The following is a 24,067-nucleotide window of genomic DNA, read 5'->3' as shown; positions in this document are numbered from 1 at the left end:
TACAAATAAATCGTCATGCAGGTGGGGTGCCGGGTCCGTGGGAACCAAAAGGAGAAGCCGTGCTTGTCCTGGAAAGTATACAATTGTCACCTCTTTTATGTTTTCTGCCCGCAACGTCGACGTTTGTGACTGTCTGTTGGCGTCGCGGTCCTTTGGGGTGGCTGTGGTGGTAGGTGGTGGGGGGTTGTTGATGGTTTGAGGTTAATTTATTTTTGTTTATATATATATATATATATATATATTTGGCTGGGGTGGGAGTGTATATTGACTGTGTGTGTGTGTGTGTGTGTGTGTGTGTGTGTGTGTGTGTGTGTGTGTGTGTGTGTGTCCTGATTTCGGTTTGTTCTAGGGATGAAGCAGAAGAGGAGCAGGGATAAGAGGAGGAGGGGAAGGTGGAGAGGGAGGAGGGGAAGGAGGAGGAGGGCGGCCTTGGCTATCATACATCACATTCCGAGTCGCTGGAGGTTACCGAGAGGATGGAAGTGCCGGTGTCGGCGCGCTCTGTCAGGCTGGACACGCTGGTGGTGGGGCTGGCCGCTGTGGACGGCGACTCCGCCGAGCCGTGCGTGGGGCAGCCGGGCTCGGCCAGCGAGCGCATGCCGCTCGGTCCGATGGCCTGATGCTGGAGCCTGCGGGAAAGAGAGAACCGTCCTCGCCCTGAATCAAAGGCCCAATACTCTGCTCCCCTCGCTCGCACCGAGGGGAGCTTGGCCCGGCTGGGCCCGCACTTCCCTACCTCCGTGGCCTCCCGCGTCTGTGTCCCTAGCCATCGCCCCCGACAGCGCTTTGTGTTCTTTCAGGCACCCAGCTGCTTGCGCCCAGAGTATGGGAGAGCTTTCCTAAGCCAAGTCCCCGCTCCTTGGATTAGGGAAGCGTTCCAGTTAGAGAAGGCCTTAGAGAAGGGGCTGAACCCCAAGCCAGCCGCCTGCCTGCGAAGAGTTGAGCAGGCGGCAAGGGACGCTGAACTCTGGACCAGCAGACAGTAGGGAAGAGCTTCACTCTTCTTCTGCAACCTCGGAAGCTCTTGTAACCGGGCCGCTGACTGGAGACCCAGAAATTCAACAGAGCCTCCTGCCACGGCTTTCCCAAACATACATCCAGAGCTGCGGATGTGTGTGTGTGTGGTGGTTGTGTGGGGGGGGGGCGGTTCTCCCAAGAGTACCCACCGTTTTACTTTCTGAGTCCCTGTGTGGAGAGCGCAGGATCCGGGGAAGAGAAAATAGGGAAGGTGGAAGCTAAAAGATGGGGGGAAGAGAAAGAAGCAAGAAAGGGGAAGAAAGAGAAGGCAGCACGGAAGGACAGACTGTCTCTTTTCCAGGCACAGAAGCGCTCCCCTCATCTGGCGAAAAGTGGCAGTCATGGACAGAGATGAGAGGCAAGTAGCCTCAGGCCTGGACCACCTAAACCCACACACAGTCCAGGTACTTAGTCACTCTAAGCCTCCAGCCACCAGCAGCTGTCAGAAGCGGCGGTTCCTGCTCCTTGCAGTGTGCCAGGCCTAGTTCTTTCAAGCAGAGCGAGGCTCTATATCAGAGCTTTGGGTCCCCCCCCCCCTTCTTTCTCCCTTTCATTTGGACTCATTTTCTCTAGCCCCTCTCCTGTTTTGCTTCGTATTTCTCCTAACTCAGCTTTAAAGATCCGGCAAGAACCAAAACAACTTTGTAATCAACTTGCTTACTACAGAACTGCACCTGCTGGTTGTTTGCTTCCCAACTAAGGGAGTGCACCAAACCGATGGATGCGCCTTAACTGAGGACATCCGGGGACTTAATGCTTGAGGAACACCGAGAGTGGACACACTTTGTGAACACATCAATTAAAACACACTAGGCCTCTTCACACCCAACCTGCTTCTCCTGTTCAGGGTCCCGGGAGGAAGCTAGCTGGATGGTGGCCACGGGCCTTCTTCCCTTTGTGGCAGAAACCCAGGTCCATTTCCCCCTCTTTGCCGCTTCTGGACTTCTCTAAGCGCCCCCCCCCACCGCGTCTTTTGCGATGCATAGATGTAATCAGATAACAAATGCAGTTTTCCTTTCCTCCCAGCCTTATAGCTAGGCTTCCCAGGACGGGCTCCATGGGTTGAGGACACTAGAGGCATAGTTCTGGCGCTGATAAAAAGCCCCTTTTGGGCAAAGCAATCTAAACACACAGTCTGTCGTCCTCTGTTCCAGGACAACCCAAAACTTTCTCCAACTACCCATAGAGTCCCGGCTTTTCAGCTCTGGGTCAGTTGCCCCTACCATGCCCGGATCGCCTGCTTTTCAACCCGTCTCCCCTTCCCCAACCCGGGGAGGCTGTGGCCACGGTCCCCGCCACTGACCTGTTCTTGGCCGCCGCGGCGCGGTCGCGTTGTCGCCGGTTCTTAAACCAGTTGCCTACTTGTGTAGGAGTGAGGCCGGTGGCCTGCGCCAGTTCGCGTTTCTTGCTGGGGTTGGGGTAGGGATCCTGCAGGTACCACTCCCGCAGCAGGCTCCGAGTCCGCTCCTTGAAGCAATGAGTCTTCTGCTCGCCGTCCCAGATGGTGCGCGGCAGCGGGAACTTCTTGCGCACGCGGTACTTGTCCACCGGGCCGAGCGGGCGGCCGCGCAGCTTCTCGGCCTCCTGGTAGTGCGCCTCGAGCCACATGGCCTGCAGCTTGCCGTGAGACTCCTTGGTGAACTTGTGATTCTCCAGGATGTGGTACAGGTCGCGGAAGTTGCCCGTGTGGAAGGCAACGACGGCGCGCGCGCGCAAGATCGACTCGTGTTTGTTGATGGCCTCGCACGCCCCGGGGGCCACGGGCAGCGACCAGAGGAAGCGGCCCAGCCGCTCGATGTCGCCCGTCTCCTCCAGCGTCTCGCAGACGCTGGCCACCTGCTCCGGCGAGAAGTTGAGGGTGGGCAGCTGGAACATGGACAACTCTTCCGGGGGGGCCCTGGAGCCGCCGCCGCCGCCGCCGCCGCCGCCGCCTCCTGCTCCGCCAGCACCGCCGCCTCCGCACGGTTCCCGCCGCCGCCTCCTCCCGCGCCGCCGCCGCCGCCGCCGCCGCCGCCGCCGCCCGCACCGCTCCCGCCGCCGCTACTCGCCAGAAGTAGGGAGCAGTGGTGAGAATCGGCGAAGTTTGGCAACAAGAAGTGGGAGGAATAGAGGTCTAGGGGGGAGCGGAATACCATGGACTGACCTGAGAGGAGAGGAGAAAATTCAGGGAGAGGAAGAGAGAGGGGAGGAAGAGGAGGAGAGGGGCGATGAGGACCAGGAGGAGGGAGAGGAGAGGGGGGAGGAGGAGATGGGAAGGAGGGGGGAGCAGAAGGAGAAGGAGGGGGAGGAGGAAGGACGTAAGGGACACCCACACCCCACACACATCCACATACACACACACCCGCGCAGCCACATAGAGAGGGAGGAAGGAGAGCGGCCCGGTGCGCGCGCGCAGAGAGAGAACCCGAGGCAGAGAGAGGGAGTGGGGGAGAGAGAGAGAGGAGAGCGAGAGCCAACCACCGGCGAGTCAAGATTCAGCGATTCCACAGCAATCGCCCTAATGACAACAGCCTCATAATATCTCCCCTAAATCCACAGTGAGTGCGGCATTGAAACATTTTGTTTCGCTTTTCTATTGGTCTGCGGCGTGTCGTTGTGGCGTTGCCACGGCAACCACTGCCAATCACTGTCAGCCCTGCCAATCAATACCGAGAACGTAAGGACGGTTTTACCACTTAGCCGGAGGGGAGGGGGGAGGAGGGAGAAGAAGGGAAACAGAATTTAAAAAAAAAAAAATCTTTGCAACTCTCTCTCTCTCTCTCTCTCTCTCTCTCTCTCTCTCTCTCTCTCTCTCTCTCTCTCCTTGCTCAAGGAAGTTGATCCAAAAATTCGAAAAGGAATAGAGATAGAGTAGTTGAATAAGACAAGCAATAAGTTACAAGGAGTGTTTTGGGGAAGGGAAGGGGCTCCCAGCCTCAGGAGCACCAGTCACCTTGTCTGTGAAGAGGCTGAGGACCAGGTAGCCCAGCCGGCAAGATTTGCACATGGTGTCTGTCTTTCTGTCTATATGCACGCTAGTAGTGATCAGTGAAAAGAAGAGAGCGCATGAGGCCTATTGCACACTCATCCTGGGTGAGCTTAGATTTGGGAGACAATATGTGGTACCCAGGAGGTTGAACCCAGGACCTGTGAGGGCTTAACTGGCCAGTGCCACTGAAATATATTTACCCCACTTCCTTCCATGCTGAATGCACAGTTCTTTACTCTGCTCCCAGACAAGGATCAGTGAATTCTTCTACCACCCATCACCGAGTATTTTAAAATACTAGAAACAGCATTACACTTTCTCCATCTTCAAAAGCAAGCCCACCCTTTGTCTCCCCACGCTCAGCTGCTTCTCACAGTTGTAGAGTAGCAACAGGAACTCAGAAACCTAGGACTCTCTGGACCTTGGGGGGGAGGAGGTCTCAAGGATGCCCACTTTTCCTACATCCATGGGCACAATCACTGGGCCTGCCCAGCGTCCTCAGAAAGATGTTGAAACTGTAGGGGGCACCATGAGTAAATACCCAAGGCCTGAAAGTTCCTTGTTTGCTCATAATGTAAATAACTATAATAACAAATAAAATCTAATTTCTTCATAAGGTAGCATCACAACCCTGAAACAGTTCCCCTTGTCCAAAGAAAGAAGGGGCCTTCCCTGTCTGCTGGACACCACAGCCCCGAAGCCAGCCATGGGCATTTATTCTTAGGTATGTTGCTTGTGAGAAGTTGTAATCTGCATCTTGAGTCCAGCCTCCCTTTGTAAGGCTTCTGTAACTATGGAAGTGTGATTTACGCAGATTTGTCCGGGTCAGAGACATCTTTCCCTACGCACTGTGTATATTTAGACAGGATTCGGTTTTGGTGTTAAAAAGTGTATATGTTGAATGGATTCACACACAGTAGCCAACAATGCCCACATTGTCGGCCCATGTACAACGCGTATTGAAACGCAGCGCCCAGACTTCAACTAATCTGCTCTCAATAAAGCTGAAATAATTATCCTAAGCTGCCTTTCCAGAAGAAAAATCATTGAGGAATTCAAAACTTTTTTTTGAAAAAAAAAAAAAAGATCTTTTCTACATTCCGATGCAGATCTGGGGGCGCGGCGCCGGGTACACACCACTCGGGAGATCTCAATGAGGGAGGAGTGAAAAAGAGATTGTGGGAGAATTTAAATGCGAACCTAACTGGAGCTTGGAGCTAAAATGGTCGCAGGCCCTAAATCTCAAGCTCGGGTCTTTCTTGGGCCTTGACCCAGCAGCGCCAGATTTTAAAAGGCCTAGCTAGGAGTGCAAACCCGTTTTGAGGGTGACAGGAGTGTTTGGGCTGGACTAGGGCTACACTGACTCTTTAGCTGGAGGCAGGTGGAGGAACCTAAAGTCATTGACTAGGGTGGAAGAATGTTTCCCCTAAAAGGTGCATCTGTCTAGCCTCACTTTGGTGTTCTCTCTCTCTCTCTCTCTCTCTCTCTCTCTCTCTCTCTCTCTCTCTCTCTCTCTCTCTCTCTCTCCCTCCCTCCCTCCCTCCCTCCCTCTTTCCCTCCCTCCCTCCATCTTTCTGTGGAGAGTCCTTTTCCGCTCAGCTGCGAGGCTCTGGGCGGTCGCTCATTGCGGGCCCAGAAAGAGCCCAAAGGTTGAGACACAAAAACAGACACTTCGTCTTTTCTTTCCGACCCCTTTCTCTTGTAGGGGAAGGATTATAGGCTGAAAGGTGGGAGGGAGAAGGGGCAGGAGGAGGAAGCGGGGGAGGAAGGAATGAAAAAGGGGAGGGGAGTGGGTATTGTGCCGCGTGGGGGGGGGAGAATTCCTACGGGTGGGTTTCCGAATATTGTGTTCAACTTTTTGAAAGCAGCTCGTGACCCCGAAACTGCATCCCCCCGGAGCCGGGGACCCAGGCGCCAGGCGGGCGGATGAACCCGGCCAGTCCCTCCCAATCCCCGCAACCCCCCGCCTCCGAGTGGGGGGGACCCAGGCCTGGGGGGAGGCTGGGCAGGTGCCGCGGGCTGCGCCGAAAGCACTGAAATCGAAAACCCTCGCCACTCAGGAAGAATTGAGGCAAAAGGATTGCAGACCCTGCTCGGGAGCAGCCCTGCACTCCAGGCAGTTCGGTGGCGGCCGCGCCTTTCGAGCGCTAAGCCGGGAGGAGGGCAGCAGGCAAGGCGCACAGCTCTGAGGGCGCCCCTACCCCGGCTGGGCCTGCAGCCGCCCGGGACTGTGGGAGAGCCTCTCAGCAGAAAAGAGTTCTGCGCAGCCCTCAGAGCCCACCTCCGACCACTCCGCCACCAGCGCTTCTCCGGCTAAGGCCGGAAGCACTAAGCAGCTTCCAAAGCCGGTAAGTTGAGAGTCCTGAGAGCTGGGCAGGGAGGCGGGGCGGATGGTCCCGATGCTTATTGCAGGACTGGATCCCCCTGGGGATCCGTAGAGTCTTGATCTGAAAGGTTTAGGTGTGTGCATTTGGGGAGGGTGTGTGCAGTGGACCTCTGGAGTTTTTCCAAATTCCCACGCACTGAGCACTGGGGAAAGGGGGCCGGTGTCGATGATCCAGGTTGCTTCTTCGCTAGTCTGAGGTGGGTAATGGGAGAGCTAGGAAGAGCCTAGGGCACTTCCAGAGTAGGTGGGACGCTGAGGATCGCCTGCACCCGGATACTCTCAGAGCCTCAAGACCGCAGTGAATTAGCCTGTAGGGCCTTTAGATCTCTCTTTCTGGCCTCTGAGACTCAAGGATCTGGGACTTGGTGGATCTACCGTCCTAGCACCCACAGAGAGCACCTGCACAGACAAAATTGCCGACACCTTCAACCCCGGGCTACCGGATCTGTGGGTCAGAGTTCAGTCAGTGCTGGGAGAAAGGGTAGCACTTGAACCGGGTGTGTGTCCTAACGTGCTCTGCCAGGCACTTATTTACAGATGTCAGTTCCAACCACAGCGCTAGTAAAGTCTCGGTCTATTCAGGGGACTTTGCAGAAACCCCACTCCCTTCTTATTTGTTATGCCAAGGGTTCCGCAGGGCCTGGGACAACTACACCTGGTTCTCCTTGCTCAACCCGGAACTGCCAACCTAAATGGTCAGGAAGGTTGGTCCTGGGGGGGTGGGCAACGCCTCTTCCGGCCTATAGGACGTTGGAAGATGGAGATTGCTAGGTAACGGGTGGTCTGGGCCTCCCCGCAAGCTGCAAACGAAGGAGCTTGGCGAAGGCCGCCAGGGAGGGCGCCGGGGAGCTCAGTACTCTGGCGGGGAGGCCTGGAAGCCCTTCAAGGACCCCCGATTACTTTCCTTTGAACAACAACAACAACAACAACAACTGCTCCCTCCCCTTAGCTCCCCTCCCTTCCTTAGCCTCCGGGGACCCTGGCTTCAAGCAATTGTCGCTCAGGACAGTAAACACTGCTCAGTTGCCTCAACTTTCCCGGTGCATAAAAGTTCCCGGCGTGAGGGGAAATTTGAATATTTGATCAGCCCCTTTGAGTGACCCTCATTAGCCTGGCGCCCTGCTAAGGCCCCAGCATTGCAAGAAAGCTGCTGGGCCCGGCATTTGTACGCCTTGTTAGCACTGCTTAATGAAGCCGCCCCGACGGCTCAAAGGCGGCCTCTGGGGCCGGCAGCGCGCACCTCTCGGCACCCCGCTCCGCCTAATGAGCCCGCTAAAGGCCCTTCCACCCCCCACATCCTCAAACAAGAGCGGTTTGGCTCTGTCTAGGACCTGAACACCTCCCACCGCCAGGCCCAGGAGGGTGGGCACAAACCCAGTCTAGCTGGCTGCACAGTGATCTAGCCCCAAGAGAAAGGAGCTAGACAGGGGATGAGAGTTCCTACCGTTATGTGTACGGGGAAGTAGGGAGGTGGATTTTTACAGCTTTTGAATCTAGCTCATCATCCATGTGTACCATGAACTTTCCCCTACCAGAGCCAGCTGCAAATCAATTAGACACCCCAGTTCCTTAAAGGTTCATTTGGACTAGAGTTGGAATGGCAGAAGGGCAGGCACACAAGGGATGGTCAGCTTCCACCTCCCTTTCTCAAATTCCTTTGGTCTCATCTCCCCAGGAGGCCTCACTCCTTCCACCAATTTTCCAGCAAGTAGAACCCCGGGCCTGTATTTGGGACAAGGTGAGCAGGCTCAGCTTCCCAAACCGACACCCGCTGGCACCTCCACAGAGCCCACACAGTGAAATGATAGAACCTGTCAGTGCTGATGAAACTTGGGCACCACTGCCTCACTTGAAGGTTCACACTTGCCTTCACTTTACCCCTGCTCTGATCTCTCTTCAGTCGTGTTTCTAGCTATGGAGAGGCCTGAAGAAGGTATCCTAGGCAAGGCCACTCTCCTTGGGCAAGACTGGACCCGATACAAACCCTGAGAGTGAAAGAGGAACATTTCTGGAAGAAAGGGAAGTGGAGACAGCCATCCACTATGACAGCCATCTATTTCTTTTTGGGCCAAGGGACATGGTTGACTAGTTAATATTTTTTTAAAAAAATCTTGAGAAACTGTACTTCACTCCTCAGGAAGAATTGCCTTCCCCCCCCCGGATTCCCCCATCGTCCTTTCCCCTGGACATTTGGAACTCAAGGTCTATTCTCACTCCTTTCTTGTGCACCTAGCTCGTGGACCTTTAGACAGGGTTTGGGAGCAGGGAACTCTCAGTTCTCCACTATTCTGGACCTTTTGGACGTTCTAGTCTCCATATGCTTACAGCCCCCTCCGCCTCCACTGGGCAGGGTGAAATTTCTAACCTCTGGACCCCAAACAAGGCCAGATTTCATAGACCGATGAAGGCCAGTGTGGGTTCTGGGGTAGCTGAGAGCCTCAGAGTCTAAGTTTATCTGGCCGGCCCCTCCTCCCTTCCCTCCTTCCATTCAGCTCCACTCCCGGGCCCAGCCCCTTTTCCATTCCACGACCCCCTAAACCAAGTCCTGGTAGACATTCTAGGATCATCTCTGAGCTAAGCAAAGGTAGTGGCCAGGTCATGATCCATTCAAAGGGCGAAAGCAGGGTGGGTGCTCTTGGAGTGAAGGGAGACCTAAAACGGAGGGTAGAATTCAGTTCGCAGACCCACCGGCTGCTCAGGGGAGGAGGCGAAAGGAGGGGGTTGGGAGTTTGCGGGCATTGGGTCGGGGCAGCAGGGACCTCAGGCGTCGGCGTGGGGGGCTAGATCCGGAGGAGAGGGGAGGGGTGGCGGGGGTCGAAGGACCACGCGGGGCGGAGGGGTGTGGGGCTCTTTAAGAGCCACACGGCTAGCAGGAGAGGCGTGCGGCCCTGTGCTGGTAGCGAGCACTGACCCCGAAGGGGATTTAGCGGGAAGGGAGCGACCGGGTTCTGGGGGCTTTGTCCCGGGGCGCCCAGAGAGGCCGAGACACAAGAATGAGAAGCGCCTGCAGCATGAAAGGCTGCAAGGAGCGGCGGCGCTGCTGCTCTTGACTTCTGAGCAGGGCTTAGAAGGCCTGCCCCGGCTTAAGCTGAACTGAGGGTGCTGAGCCCTGAGTTCACGGACTCAAAGTCCCTGGCCTCTGAGCTGAGAAGGCCTGAGATGGGGACAGACGCTGAGTCCTGGGTCTTCTAACAAAGTACCCTCTTGGATATTACAGCCTTGCGACCTCAGCACAGGGCTATGAGCCTAACCTGCCTCACCTAGTGTAGCCAAAGAAATTTATTTTCCCAACTTGGCTTTTGTGTTTCTGTGTCCACCTCAGGCAGATCCGGAGCTGGAGGACCCCAGACTGATTCTCAACAGGTGGCTGGGTAAGTCTACTTCAAGAATTCTGTGTAAAAGCATCAGCTCCTCCCCGACCCCTTCCTTCCCTTTCCCCTCCCTCTTCCCCCCTAGGCGGGTCTGAGTTCGCCAGCGGTGGCTTGGGTGGGGGGTTACTAGTCCCGTACCATGTGGGGGGGCGGTTCTGCCTCGCAGTCCCTGGTTTTAGGCCCCTTGTGAAGTTCACCCCGCTACCCGGAGTCCCAGTCATCGACCATCACTCTCATCTCCTTGCACTGAGACCCTGCGCCCCAAGAGGGGGAAAGAGGCAGAGCGCGCGGCAGGGCAGAATCTCAAGAGCAGAACCTGCGGGAAGGGGGTCGAGGGATCCCTTGACCAGCGGGCTCGGTGTAGGAGCTACAGAGGAAAAACAGCTCTTCATCCTCTTTGTGAGAGATGCGAGAGCCTGCCTGGAGGGATGCGCGCCAGCGGCACAAAGCCGGGCGGATGAGCGGTTCTGCAACCGAGGGTAGAGGTGGGTTGGGGGAGGAGGTAGAAGAGCCCAAAAGAGTGGGGGAGGAGAACCAAGAAAGGCAAAGGCAAGAGATCCAGGGAGAAAAGTCCGGAAAATGTCCGTAGGGAGTACCTCAAGCAGATGCGCGCTGGGCGCTCTCTCTCTCTCTCTCTCTCTCTCTCTCTCTCTCTCTCTCTCTCTCTCTCTCTCTCTCTCTCTCTCTCTCTCCCTCATTATACACAGGTAGCCCCCACACTCTGTTGGCCGTGCGAGTCCCATCACACATCGCGATGCCACCTTACCCCACACCCACACCCCACACCTCACCCTGGCAGCCCAAAGATTGACCACCCATGCCTGGGGAAGCCGGAATGACCCCCGTCAGGGTAGGGGAGCAGGGAGGATCTTACCTGCGGAAAGGTAAGAGAAGCCGGGAGTGTGTAGCAGCGGCGGATAAATATTCATTAGGAAGTGTAAGTCCTTTCAAAGGGCTCTGTGCGAGCGCTGTCGCTCCTATCTCTCTTTCTCTCCCTCCCTCTGTCCTCCAGGAAGGCTCTCCCTCCAGGAGCTATCTCACCCCCCCCCCTTCCTGCGAAATACCGGGTGGATCCTAGGCTAGCTAACCTGTTGGGAAGCCTGAACTGCGGCAGCGCCTCTACAGCTAGCTGTTTGCTTTCGCTCTTGGGGCGCGTGTTTCCCCATCCTCTCTCCTCCCTCCTTTCGCCCAGCCCCTCACCCCTCCTAAATTACTACATCATTAGCTTTATTTGGGGGGGGGGTAACAGAGCAGCCAGACGCACCTCTCCATAGAAGGGTGAATAGTTGTTGCCCTGCGATGCAACCCCAACTCCATCTCCACCTCATTCTCACCCATCTGCGCGTCTTCACCCAGTCTAGCTTCTTTTCTTCCCTCCTTTCCATCTCCACCTCCATCCCGTGTCAACCCAACTCCCTCAGTAGTCCCCCCTCCCCCCCTGGCCGCCAATCCAGATCATAGATTGGGTCGGGAGTGAGGTGGCAAGGCAGTAGGTCCGAAGGTCCTGTGTCGAGGTTAGAACTCCTCCCTGCCGTGGGTATGGGGTGGTTATCGGGATCTCCTTTTCCCACGTAGGGTTTCCCTCCTGACCCTGCAAGGGCTCGAAACAGCTTGGAGCTGTTAAGAACGTCAGCCTCACAGATCTCAGGACCCGGGGCCTGGCCCTTTCTCTCGGCCAGAAAAACTGCTTGGGGGTGGAGTGGGGATAAGTGGTTTCACTCTGTGCGAACTTGTAGGAAAAACTCATAGGCCGACAGTCGGGTTGATAATCGCCCTTTAGGACTACACAGCTTCAGTCACGGAAAAAATCACGTCTGGAAGATTCCGTGAAGCCGCTTCCAATCGCACGTGCACAATACCCTTCACGGTGCATGCCCCAAGCCTGCTCTCTCCCAGGCGGCAGAGGAATGCATCGTTTAGGGTGGTTTAGAATCCAGTGATCACTGTTTTCAATACTCCGGCCTCTGCTATGCAGGCCCTTAGATCCCTCTAGGGACCCTAAAAAGTGCCTAGGTCCCAAGGTGCCCAGGGGATAAAGTGACTCAAGCTCTGGCTCTCCTGCTGGACACTTAGAGTTGGGGTGAGGGCTAGAGGAGGAGCCTAGGGGGCGGGTCCTCATAGTTAGCAGTTGTAAGTGCTGCTGCTCCAGGGGTGCCAGGATGGGGAGTTTTGTCCCTTAACTCTTAAGAGGACTTCCTTGGGAGCTCCCTGACTGAGCCTCTGCTTTCTCTAGAGCCCCAGGTCGACACAGGACGAAAGTGTCTAGGATGCCAGCCGGCTAACGTCTGGAGCCGGAAGACTTTGTTTTTTTTTTTTTTTCTTTTTTTTTTGGCTATTTGGCTATTGTCTACCAGGGGATGTTGTAGAGGCTGGTCGCACCCCTTCCTGCATCTATACGGTGGGATGGCAGAGGGTGGCTCCTTCTTGTATGCAGGTGTGAAAGAAGCCTATGGTGCTCGGGACTGGGAAAACTTACCAAACTTACAGCCCACCCAAAGTCAGGAACCTATCCTGGTACACTTCCTCTACCCAACACAGATCTCTGGGGTCACACCCTCATCTGGTAGTCACAGAAGATACTCGCACTGCTTTGTATGAGACCACACTTTAGGGGGATTAAAGGCACCCTAACAAGAGAGTTGGAGAAATAAAGAAGTGTCCACATGCATTGGTCGAATGCATGGGTACACACCAATTGTCCAGAAGCAGACAAAAGCTACAGTGCCCACATGGAGTGACCCCAGACAGGCAAACAGGAACTGTGGCCAGTAGATTCAACTAGAATGCAGTACTTCCTGCAAGAGGTGTGTTGGCCATGGAGGAAGAAACTCTGTTGAATCTTCTGGAAGTAAAGTTTCAGGGCACGTTCTGAAGAAAGAGCCAAGAAATCCTCTATGGCAGAGCCTGCTTTTGGACTCTTCTTCCTGCTCTGTTGGAGACACCCAGAAGAGGGCAATACAGGAAAGATTCCCTTTGGCTCAGTTATTTCTATAGGGTGTTGTCTTTTTCACCCTTTGCCTGGGAGTGTGCTCTGGAGTAGGGCTTGAGTAGACAGCACAGGCAGCCTTTGCCAGATGACAAGAGACTCTCAGTTTCTAATGGGAACTTTCAGATGGAAAGATGCCCCCAGATGTGGAAAAGCCCTGGCTGGTTCCCTTTTGCTTTTCTTTTCTCTTCTGGGATCTGAACTGTAGCACTCCCAAACCCCAGGCATATCAAGTAAATCTGCAAGGAATCTGCTATTGAGTGAGCTAAATTTTTTTTAACTAATTTTGTTTTATGGAATATTGAGAAGTCTTCAACCACTGCTCCTCTATTTCAGGCAGAGATTAAGGCCCTGGCCTGGCTGTGAGTCTACCAACAGGGTTTCCCACAGTGGTCTGGAGCTAGACTTAAGTAAGAGTGCTAACTTGTTTTCTCTGTCACCTCCTTTGCCTGTTGAGTCCTGGACAATACCGCCCCAGTTGCCTGTAGAAGAGGCAGGGACTGTTCTGAGCAATCTGCCCTTCCCCACGTAGCATTTTCCAACTTGCTCTCTGGAGCCTGAAAGTAGGAGGAGTGAAGTCTTGGACCATTTCTTTGAAAGGACTGCAAGGAAGAGGGAGGAAAAGCGGGAAGAAGGGAGTGGGAAGGGGTGCTAGCTTCTGGGTCAATAATCCCAATAACCACTCTCCAAGGAGCAAAGGGGAGCTCCTGTTCTAAAGAAGAAATGACACCCAAACACTGCTGCAGGGCACACTGCAACGGATGTAACTGTCCACTGAAGAGACAGAGGGGTGTGATGAGGGAAGATTGTCTTCCCTTTCGTGAGCAGTTCTTTCACTTTTCCAAGACACACTTAGTACCTGGCCATTTTAGTGAATTTATTCTTGTTTCCATTTTGAACAATAAACTGTGAAAACCACCCCAAAGTCCATGCAGTCTTAATCTTTGTCGACAGAGCAGTTGCTTCCAAAGCTATATTCTCACACCCACATTTGAATCGCCTGCTGGTGCTTCTCAGGAAAAGCCTGTGACCAAAAGAGTAACTTGAATAAGGAGGCATCTCCCTCAGATCCAAAGTGGAACTTTCCTTCCTTCTAGCTAAGATCCAGAACACAAAGAAATGAGATGGTTGCCTTCGAACATTCTCTGCCTCTTTGGGTAGCTTAGAGCCTTTCTCACAACGAATCACAGCATCTTAGAATGGAAATGTTTGCTCTGGCTTTTCAGTCTTACAATAATCTCCAAACTCTAACTAAAGAATTGTTTATGTGGGTTGAGCTGGAAGAGTTGTAACAAGTCACCTCTCAGGCAAAGATCAACTGTTTTCTCCTAACCCCCCAAGGCTCCACATACTTCACAGGACATACTTTATTTATTTTTTTCTCATTTCTCATATTTATTTATTTATTTATTGTCTCTTCGGCTCAGGACACAGAACTAGGGGCAAAACTTCAGAGGTTTGTGAACTCTTGGTAGCACCCACAAAGGTTAGGTTTTGTTGTACAGTGATAAATTCTTTCGTATGTCGCAATGCATGTATGCATATGTGTGTATGGCTTCCTAATGGCTTGCCCACATGTTCTCAACAAACTCTTGCTGCCTAGATGAAACAAACCATTTCTGTTACCCAGGTCTAAGGGCTAAACGTCCTTGTGGCTCTAGAGTTGGCATAGGGTATTACGGTTTGAGTGTGTGTGTGTGTGTGTGTGTGTGTGTGTGTGTGTGTGTATGATGAGACAGTCATTATCTTCAACAATAAATTAAAATAACCAGATACCCCTTTAATCCTTTCCATAACAGTGTCACTGCTCTAGAGATGTCATCTCACCTCCCAAGGTGTCTTCACTCCCAGAGGGCTCGGGCTCTCTGCCGCAGCCCAACACTGGGCTCAGAGAGGAGGTACTCCGACAGAAAAAAATCCCATACATTTTTAACTACAGTGATTACTAAATTAATAGCAGGCACCAAGACAGATGTCAAAACGTCTTGAAAATGTTTATCTGTGAATAATTGAGAAGGTAGTGGGACGCATTATCTGATTGTGTAATGAAATATGTATGAGGAACAGCTGTTTGCAACAGCCCCTTCCCGCTGCCGCCTTAGCCAGGGCCCTTCTCTTGCAAGCAGGAGTCTTCGGTGAAGTTGCTCGCCCACTTTCTTCCACCTGGGAGTTCACGCGCCACTTCCCTGGCTGCTCTGCACTGCTGTGGCTATTAGTGAACCTCAGAGTCTCCTGGTTCTCCGATGAAGGGTATCTACACTGTTTCCCCTCAGCCTTGGTCGATTGGTGTTCGTGCAGGGGTACGGCTTCTCTGTCTGTTGCTCTGGCCATCGTGCCTTCGGGCTCGGCTGCCCGCTGGGTCTCCATGGATGCCGGAGAGCAGACGACAGAGCAGCAGCGGCGACAGCGGTGGCCCGGAGCCCTAGGAGCACCTGGCGTGGGCTGGCCGAGCTGCCCGACCGGGTCAGAGTAAAGGCCCAGGAGCCCCACGACTCAGCGGGGCGGGTCTGGGGTCACTGCGGGGTGACGGGACTGGGGATCTGGCTTTGTTTCCCTCTCTAGCCACACTGCACACTTCCTTCCAGCCCCCAGCCAGCCTCCACGCCGCTGAGCCCCAGGCCCTGTTTGTTTTTCCAGCCCGGAGCCCTCCACCCCGACGCACAAATAGCCCTCGAGGCTGCGTCAGCCGCTCCAGGCCGTGGCCCAGCTCAGGCCACAGACTAGCCTCCTCCTCGCCGCGAGTTCTGGCCCCGCAGGAAGCAGAGGGCTCTGGGGTCTTCCTGGAGCCAGAGGGCACGAGGGATATAGGGAAGGGGAGGTGGCCTCAGGGATATAGGGAACGGTTCAGGGCCTCAGCGGGCTGTGGAGGCCCAAGATCTGGGCTCAGATGGGTGCATGCGACTTGAGTGGCGGATCCAGGGCTTCGGATGCGGCCAAGGAGTAGGGACAAGGGTGGGGCTAACAGAGGACTCCATGTAGGACCCCATCAGGCTCGGACCTTGAATGCCATGGCAGTCAAACGTACAAACCCAGTGCCCCCCTGTGGGTATGCTGTCCCCTTCACCTCTTGCAGGATGCTTCGCACGGCAATGGAGCGGTGTCCCTGGCGCCGCGCTGCCTCTCTCTCCCAACCCGACCAGAGGCCTGCCCGCGATGTCCACTTGGATAGTCCCCTGGCCCTTGGCCTTTCCCATCCTTGGGAGCCCAGCGTCTCCTCCCTGGAGCTCCAGAAGCTTCACTCTTCAGTCTCTAGCCGCGATGACCCTACCAGAACCACGGCTCCTGACGGCTCGCGGAATGAGAGTCCAGCTTTGTGCACTGCGGCATACCAACGCCCAGCGTCTTCGCAGGCTCTCTCTGCGGACTCGCAGTAGAGATGCGCTCGGGCGCTATTTCTCAAGCATCGCCCATTTTACCTAATCCCTTATGTTTTTATTTTAATCCTACACATTACAGTTAATCTGTAATGACACCGCTTCGGATGAACCTGTTGCATATGAGGCACTGCAATTTGTAACCTTGGAAACTGTTTTAAATAAAGATTATAACAGTGGTGTCAATTGTGTTTATTCTCTGCGCAGGGGGTTGCGTAGGGGATTCGGCAGCTCCTCGGCCACCAGGACCGAGAGAAGAGTGCAAGGCATAGTAGAGGGGCCTGAGGGGCGAAAGAGTGGCCTCAGTTCGCTCTAGCAGCTCCACTCCCACGCCTTGGTATCTTTGGAATTCTGGGGAGAGTGGAAGGGCTTACAAACTGCACAAAACTCGGCGAACTCGAGCCTCTGTGTGTCCCGATTTTGCATTCAACCAGGCCCTGCGCACTCGGAATTCTGAAGCGGCCAAGGGCAGAGAAGGGGGCATATTGGAGCTCCTCGTTTCTTCTGTTAAACAAACCCGCAGCCGCAGCAACAACAAAAACCGTGGCCATGGAAAAGCAAAATCAAACATAATTCCTTTTATTTATCTATTGCTTTTATATCATTAAAATATTTTTGGTTACGTTGTATAAAATAGCATCCACTCTGATTATCACCTGCCATATCTGCTGTATTCAGCACAGCAAAATTAACAATTAGGTGGGGGGGGACACGCACATCTTATATATTGTATCTGTCAAGATATGTTACAATTTCCATTAACAAAAAAAACATTATTCTTGCTGAAGAAGCTATGAAGTATATCTTTCATGAGCTCTTTATTAATAATCATGGTTGTCAGAAAGAATTAGATATGCACAGATTGTAGCCGCAAAGGAAGTATTAGATGCACAGAATAAACTGTACAGTGGGATTGAGGCATAACTACTTTTCTTTTTAAAATGAAATTTTTACTGAGATAAAAAAAAACCTGAGCTATTAAGCTTCCTTAAAAGATGCTTTGTTGGCTTAATTATACTGTAGTTATTTTATAAATATGTTTCAAAGGAAGCTTGCCATATTGCATGTCAATGAGGGCTGTAAAGAAAAGCTCGCAAAAGCTAATGCATACCAAATACCAAATTTTAGTCATTAGCATTCCTATTTATTACAAACTAAAGGAACCTATTAGCAGATGAGAATTTCTATTTAGCTAGCATTACAATGTTTGGCCATTAAAATAAAGGGGCAAAGTATATACATTATTTTTTCCCCTTGGGACTATACATTCTGTTTGCTTAGAAGCTCACAGGGGAGACTCGGTGAAGTTTCTGATTGGGGAACAGGATTCTACAGTGGGAATAGGCCAGAGGGCCCACAACCCCTATTTTTGGTTATGGAGCTTAATGCTATTCATTTGGAGCTAGAGCAAGCAGTGCAGGGCCGAAACCTTGCACCATGCTGAGATTTTCGGAGTAACCACAGCCCTCGAGGGGTCTTTTGTCTTTAATTTGTGTCATGAGCATATGCAAATCATTAATTGTTTCTCCTCCGGGTGAGAGAATGGATAGTGATGGTAATACTGCTTTTGTTTGGACATTAAACTTTCCTTCAATGCTCCCTAGACTTTAGTACCTCTCTCAATGCAGATTTTCTTGGTAGGAAATCCCACTGTTTCTGCTGCATAATAATTCTAGAAATGCTCACTTAAAGATTTGTGCCATTTCAAAAACTAAAACAATAAAAACCAAACACGTTTTGAACATGCATGGTGGTTCTGCTTTCTGGAAGGAAGCAGGGGATATACATGATTTTGAACAGCTATCTGAAGAGGGAAATCTTTCCAACCATTCTTATTTTTTAAAACTTCCAAGATTATTTACTTAATATCGAGGCAAATTGTTTTTAAATCTCCTAATTGGACCGGAAAATAAATACATTTTATGAAACCGTGAAGATAATAAAAGAGGACTATCTTGAATTCTGTTAGGTGAAGTTTTTGTTATTGTTTTGTTTTTAAGTAAACATAGTAATGGTTGTGCAAACTCTTCAAGTCCCACAGTTATCAAGAGAGGTAAATCGTGGTTTCTTCTGGATTACAATTTGGCTTGGGCACAAAGTCTTATGCTTGCTTCGGAAACTCATTCCATTAAAAAGAGTGACAATTTGCATTAAAGGCATTTCTCTGAAAAACAACAAGTATCAGAAGGAAGGAAGGGAATTCCCAAATCCTTGATTTAAAAGGAAAAACGGAAGAAAGAAATATTATCAAAAGCTGCCATTATTATTATCATTATTAACTGTAAACCTCTTATAACACCTTTGTTTTCAATAGAGAAAACAGTGGTGTGTGGTTGGTATGGTGGCCATCCTTTCCCTGGGATGATCAAAGCAGAGATAAAAGAAAGTGGGGCTAATTCCTATCCACATTCCCCTACAGAAACAGTGAAAGTTGCTCACTGTGTTTAGGAAACCTGGCTGCTTTGGTGCAGGGAGACCCCAAACCAAAGGGAACTTTCTCATGTCTACCCCATTCTCTCTGCACAAGCAGTTAGCCCCTAAGTCTCCAAGGAGTCTTTGATACAGAGATTGGAGAAAAGGTTTCCAATACCAAAGTGTAGCATGAAGTGTGACACTTGACAGCTACACAACTGTTTGTCTAATTCAGGCCCCACCCCAACACACACCCATCCCAAGTTAACTTCCTGATTTCTCCCCTACCACAGGGTGTATCCAAATAATCCAGATGGCTACCCATATGCTTCTCCCCCCAAATGCATTTTCCTATTATATGCTGAATGTAAATATGACCAGCACCCGAGAAGACTGTTTTCCATATATTTAAACCCAAACGGCTCAAATCTCAGTGTGTGTGGAAGATAACCCAATTTACAGTAGCCTTAAATCCCATTTCAAAGAGCTGATTAGGAGAGATCCACCCAGTGAAGTGGATTCTTTTTTTTCAGGGCACTGACGTGTGTGTGTGTGTGTGGGGGGGGGGGGACATGTATAGTGGAGGACAGCAGGTGTCCCACTGGGAACAAACAACAGGAGTCTAATCTCAGAAAACAGGTGTCTAATCTCGGATGGCTTCCGGGAAGTAGTGAGGTTTGATCTGGGCACTAAGGGCCCAGTCTGAGTCTAAGTGGTAAAGAGTAGCATGTACAAAAAGCTGGTATCCAGGTAAGCCATAATATCAGCTCTGACCTAACATGGGCAAATGAGTGTTTATTTAAACAATAGAGTAAGTGAACCCATGGCAAAACAAAATCTTATAAATTCTTCTGAACATTTTGCCCTGGGATGGCTTGCCTGTTCTGTCAGCCTAATATTCACTTAACCTCTCTCCCATTTTATAATGTTAACATTCTATGCCCCTCCCTGGAAGTCAACCAGGGAGGTCAGCAAGAGGCTGTTGCTGATGTCTGGAGCTGACAAATTTTGTTTGCTGGTATATTGTTCAGAGACCTCTACGGATGGACCCTCCCACCATCATTGCCCTGTTCCTACCCTTGTAAGAATGAGAGAGGGCGCTGCAATTTTTAGGAGTTTTGCATTTTTGAAACCCTCCCTCATAGGGTACCAATTTACTGTTTTGCTTGAAACATCTCAGAATGCAAAGTGGGTAATGGGTTAGGTTTGTAGGAAGGGAATCCACTCTGCTGGAAATGGCCTCTGGGTGAGACTCAAGAAATGCTGGGCTAGTGACAGCATAGATAGAGGTTCGAACTCAGAGTAGCTTCCTCCCCTGCGCCCCCCCCCCCTTCACGCCATCACCTGAGAGACAGAGATGATGCTGGACAATTCTTGTCTGTTTTGGTTCCTCAAACACACACACAAAAAAATTATGAAGGTAGTTTTTTTTTGTTTGTTTGTTTGTTTAGGTCTAGCTCTTGTCACCAGCAATGGCAGTAAGATTTGGGTAATATTAACCAGTTATGAACATTTTCCCCTCTTCTAGAAGTAGATACTTATTGGTCAGAACTCTAAGACATAAATTCACTCTGGTTGAGGTGGTATATACTTATAATTCCCTCTCCTGGGAGGTAGAAGCAGGAGGGTCGGCAGTTTAAGGTCAACCTTGGCTACATAGCAAGTTCGGGGCCAGCCTGGGTTGAACGATGAGAAAGCTACACCTCTCCTGATTTCCTTTCAGAATGTGTTTATATGCTATCGTGGGTCTTTGGATCTGAGCTATGAACCCCATGCTGGGACATGGCTCTTCAGAAAAGCATTTTACCTGAGTAAAGTAGGTCCCAGACTGTACACAGAATCCTCCCCCAAGCAGTGCCTTTCCTCTCTCTTTCCTCTTTGTATCACTTCCAGAGAGCCCTCACCCCCCACCCCTGCTTTCCTTCCTTCTCTCTCAACCTTCCCTTTTCTCTAACATGCCACTATTTCTTCCCAAACTAAGCATGAGAATCAACAAGTTGAGAGCAACTCAATTCAATAAGAAGATGTCTTTTGAGCTTCCAGGACTGAAGCAAAAGCCCTTCCTTCCATGGGAAGTACCTAGTTCAAAAGGAACAGCAGGGTTATGAAGAGCCCTATAATGATTGTGAAAGAGGAACCTGCCCAGCCACTCCTACAGGTACCAATGCTCGAGTTCATCCAGGGGAAGCTGGCTTTCCCAGGAGCCCTTCTCTTCCTGGTTGTAAAATGTGTTCAGAGCACATGGTGGGAATGTAGACGGTAACTGTGAGAGGAGGGAAGTCCATCTATTACCACATCCAGGGATAGAGACCAGTAAAGGCCCTATTCCACAGCACTGTTCCAATGATCGACTAACTGACCTCAATTTATGTGGGCACTGAGCAAGCATGTGTTTGTGTGTGCAGCATATTTACAAAGTCAGCCAATTCAGCTACTCTGGGAGTCTTGGTACATAGGAGGAAGTAAGTATTAGATGACCTTGTGTGTATGTGTTGAGGGGAGGGAGGAGTCTACAGAGATCAAGGAATGAGGAGGACGGCAAATTCATATTGAGTCTCCCATTTCCCTGGAGAGTTGTTCCGAGTACACAGTCTTCTTTCTTCCTCATTTACTTCTTTGCAGTGATCTGTGGAGATGCACCAAGCTGAGGAGGAAGAGTAGGACATGTGGGCCCAAGCGGAATCCAGAGGGAAACGGGCTCCCAGCTTCTAGAAACCCCAAGTCACACATGGAATAAGTATTGACCAATCACCAAGAATGAAACAGAAACGGATGCCATCACTCAAATCCTTTTTCTGTACGAGGGCCTGAAATGCTGGGTCAAGAGTGGTTGATACTGAGATATCTCTTGATATGGGAGCTGGGCTCCCACCTGGTCCCTCTTTCCACCACCTGGATCACGATGCAAGAGAAGCTAGATTAGAAATGGGTGGGGTTCTTAGAATCTGCCAAAGCAGCATGCTGGGTGGAAAAACCCAGAAAACCTGCCTGGGAGACAGCTAGTCTATCCACATACCAAAGGAAGGCACCCACAGTGCTGAAGGGGCTATGGTGTCTTGTCCCCCAGTCACAGCCCCAGTGTCCTGAGAAGGTCTTCAGCCTTCTGCAGCCAATCCAGACATGTATCCGTATGGGTGAAAAACCCATTCTATCAAGTTTAACAACTTTCTGGTGTAACTTCTGAGAGGCCTGATTGCTTATTCATGCGGAAGCAAGACGCCCAGTTCATTTTGCCTGTTTTTGCTACTCTTTGTTGGTTTGGAGAGTGTTATGGTAGCTGCAAATGGCTTCTCAGGTGACATTTGCTGACATTCAGTGAAGTACATTTATCAGCATTCACTAGCTCACCTCCACACATGCAATCCATTTTGTTTTGTTCTTCATAGCAACCTCCTTCCCGACACCCGTGCCCTGAAAATGATAAATGGCAAGGTGGCGTATTTCTCGAGCTGTACTCAAATGTCACTGTGAAAAATCTTTAATGGACTAAGTGTAGCTTTTCACGTTACAACTTGTCAGGTACTGAGAAATTCTAGAGTTTCTCCTTAATCCACAAGTCATTGGAACCACACATCTGCAGGCAGAGACTAATTATAAGTTGTACCAGTCAGACTTGGGCAAGCAGAGACCAAGGAGAAAACATTTGGTATCAGTTAATTCTTTATTACTATCATTATTATTATTATTATTCTCATTCAATTTTGCTACTTCTTTTTTCTACTTAGAGAATATGCCAGGTATGAGCAATCTGCTACTCTAATTAATTGAGTGACAGCCCCCAGCTAGCTTTCCATGCAGGTTCATAATCTCCACATACACTCAGCTTTCTCCATAATACTTTTCGTCTTTTCCTCCAAGACTCAAAATCACCTAGACTTCTCCCCTCCAAATATATGATTCTGAATCGTAATCCTGGTCCTTAAGCGTTGGTCATAAAGCAGTAGTTGAGAGGTATCTGAGATTTGTCCCTTCTCCTGTCTGCCTAGTCATCCTTCATCAACATACATGGCCATATGGACATCTAGCAGAGCCAAGAGACCATATCACCAATGAATAAGCCTGTATGTTCTCCCCTGTTGCAAGTCACCACCATGCCACTTTCATGATGGTGGCCTACAGACTTTCTCTAAGTCTTGCACAGGGCTTGCTCATGCTGGTTTTACCTCTTCGAATGGATTCAACTTATTGGCTTTGCTCCATGGACAAGTCAGCCTCCTTGTCTGTTAGCCATGGTTTCAATGTTTTGGCCCCTGCTTCCCAATTCACACGTTGAAACTTCATTACCAATGTGATAGTGTTAGGGGATGGGTTTTTCTGGATTGTCATTGGTTCATTCAGGTGGAATCTTATGAGAGAGCTTCATAGACACATCTAGCCCTTCCATCATGAAAACTAGAAAGCATGACCTCACCAATTGTTGGTGCCTTGGCCTTTCACTCCCAACTTCTAGAACTCTTCAGAATAAGATTCTGTTGCTTATAAACTATCCAGCTTGTGATTTTATTATTTATTTGTTTATTTACTTATTATTTTTTTTTTTTAGGAAAGATATCATAAAGACCAGACTGGCTCCAAACTTGCTATGTGGCCAAGGACAACCTTGAGTTTTTGATCTTCCTACCTCTACCTTTCCATCACCTAGTGGAATTACAAGTGAATGCCCAGTGCTGAGGATTGACCCCAGGGTATTGTGCATGTTAGTAAAGCTTTCTATTGGCTGAACTACATCCCTACCCCTTAGTTTCTGATATTTTGTTATAGCAGCCTGAATGGACTGAGACATCATCATAAATAGAAGAATTGACTGATTTGTACATGTCTATATTGTATCCTAATGAATGCACCATAATCAATTAATATCGATCCTGTAGTCAAGTTTAAAGGTCAGAGAGTAGGGGAGGGGGGATTCTGAACCCAAGAAAAAGAATGGTATTACTAAAAACTGTGCCCACCATGGTTGTTATGGGCTAGATGCTAAAGACTGGAAGATTTTACTAGGCTCTACCTAGCTCTATGCTCTCCTTTCACTACTGGACCTTCTCCCTCCCTTCCCCCAGCCCCAGTCTTTTTATGTGAGTTATTGTCTCCTCTGTCCTTAGCCCTTTGGGACCCCTCTAACAATTATAGTGCTTTGGGTCATATAGAGGCTTAATGGTCAAAATGGTTTTAACCATTTAAAGTCTGTAGACTCTACCACTTCCATGCTGTTGTTGCATTTAAAAAACAAACAAACCCACCACCACCACCAAAAACAACCTTAAATTTGTATCAGTATAAAAAAATCCATGCCAATATAAAATATTTGAGACTAGTGGTTGTTCAAAAGCAGACTCAAAAAACCCTTTGTTTCTGCTTGTTGTATTTGTTTTCAGTTCCTTCTGAAATGCAGTTCTCCAGAACTGGGCTAATCGTTTTACCTCAGCTCATGTACTAGTTAAAATGAAGAAAGAAAGTCAGGTGTACCCTCAGTGGACAGTATAGCAGGGTAGAACAAGTGTCCACACAGGTTAAACACTTGTACTACAAGTACAAAAGGTAGAGAGCAAAGGCTAG

General features: G+C 50.5%; 1 protein-coding gene across 1 annotated transcript; it reads right to left on the bottom strand.

Moving 5' to 3' along the window:
* Positions 1-436: 436 nt before the first annotated feature.
* Positions 437-3,152, bottom strand: LOC113835958 (homeobox protein SIX3-like). Its single transcript, XM_027418130.2, is given in 3 exon segments — positions 437-629; positions 2,321-2,973; positions 2,976-3,152. Coding segments are annotated over 3 exon segments (1,023 nt in total).
* Positions 3,153-24,067: the final 20,915 nt, after the last annotated feature.

Source organism: Cricetulus griseus, chromosome 5 (assembly GCF_003668045.3).
Source record: "Cricetulus griseus strain 17A/GY chromosome 5, alternate assembly CriGri-PICRH-1.0, whole genome shotgun sequence".
Lineage (NCBI taxonomy): Eukaryota > Metazoa > Chordata > Mammalia > Rodentia > Cricetidae > Cricetulus > Cricetulus griseus.
The sequence above is the reverse complement of the archived record's forward strand: the minus strand, read 5'-3'. Positions and strand labels throughout refer to the sequence as shown.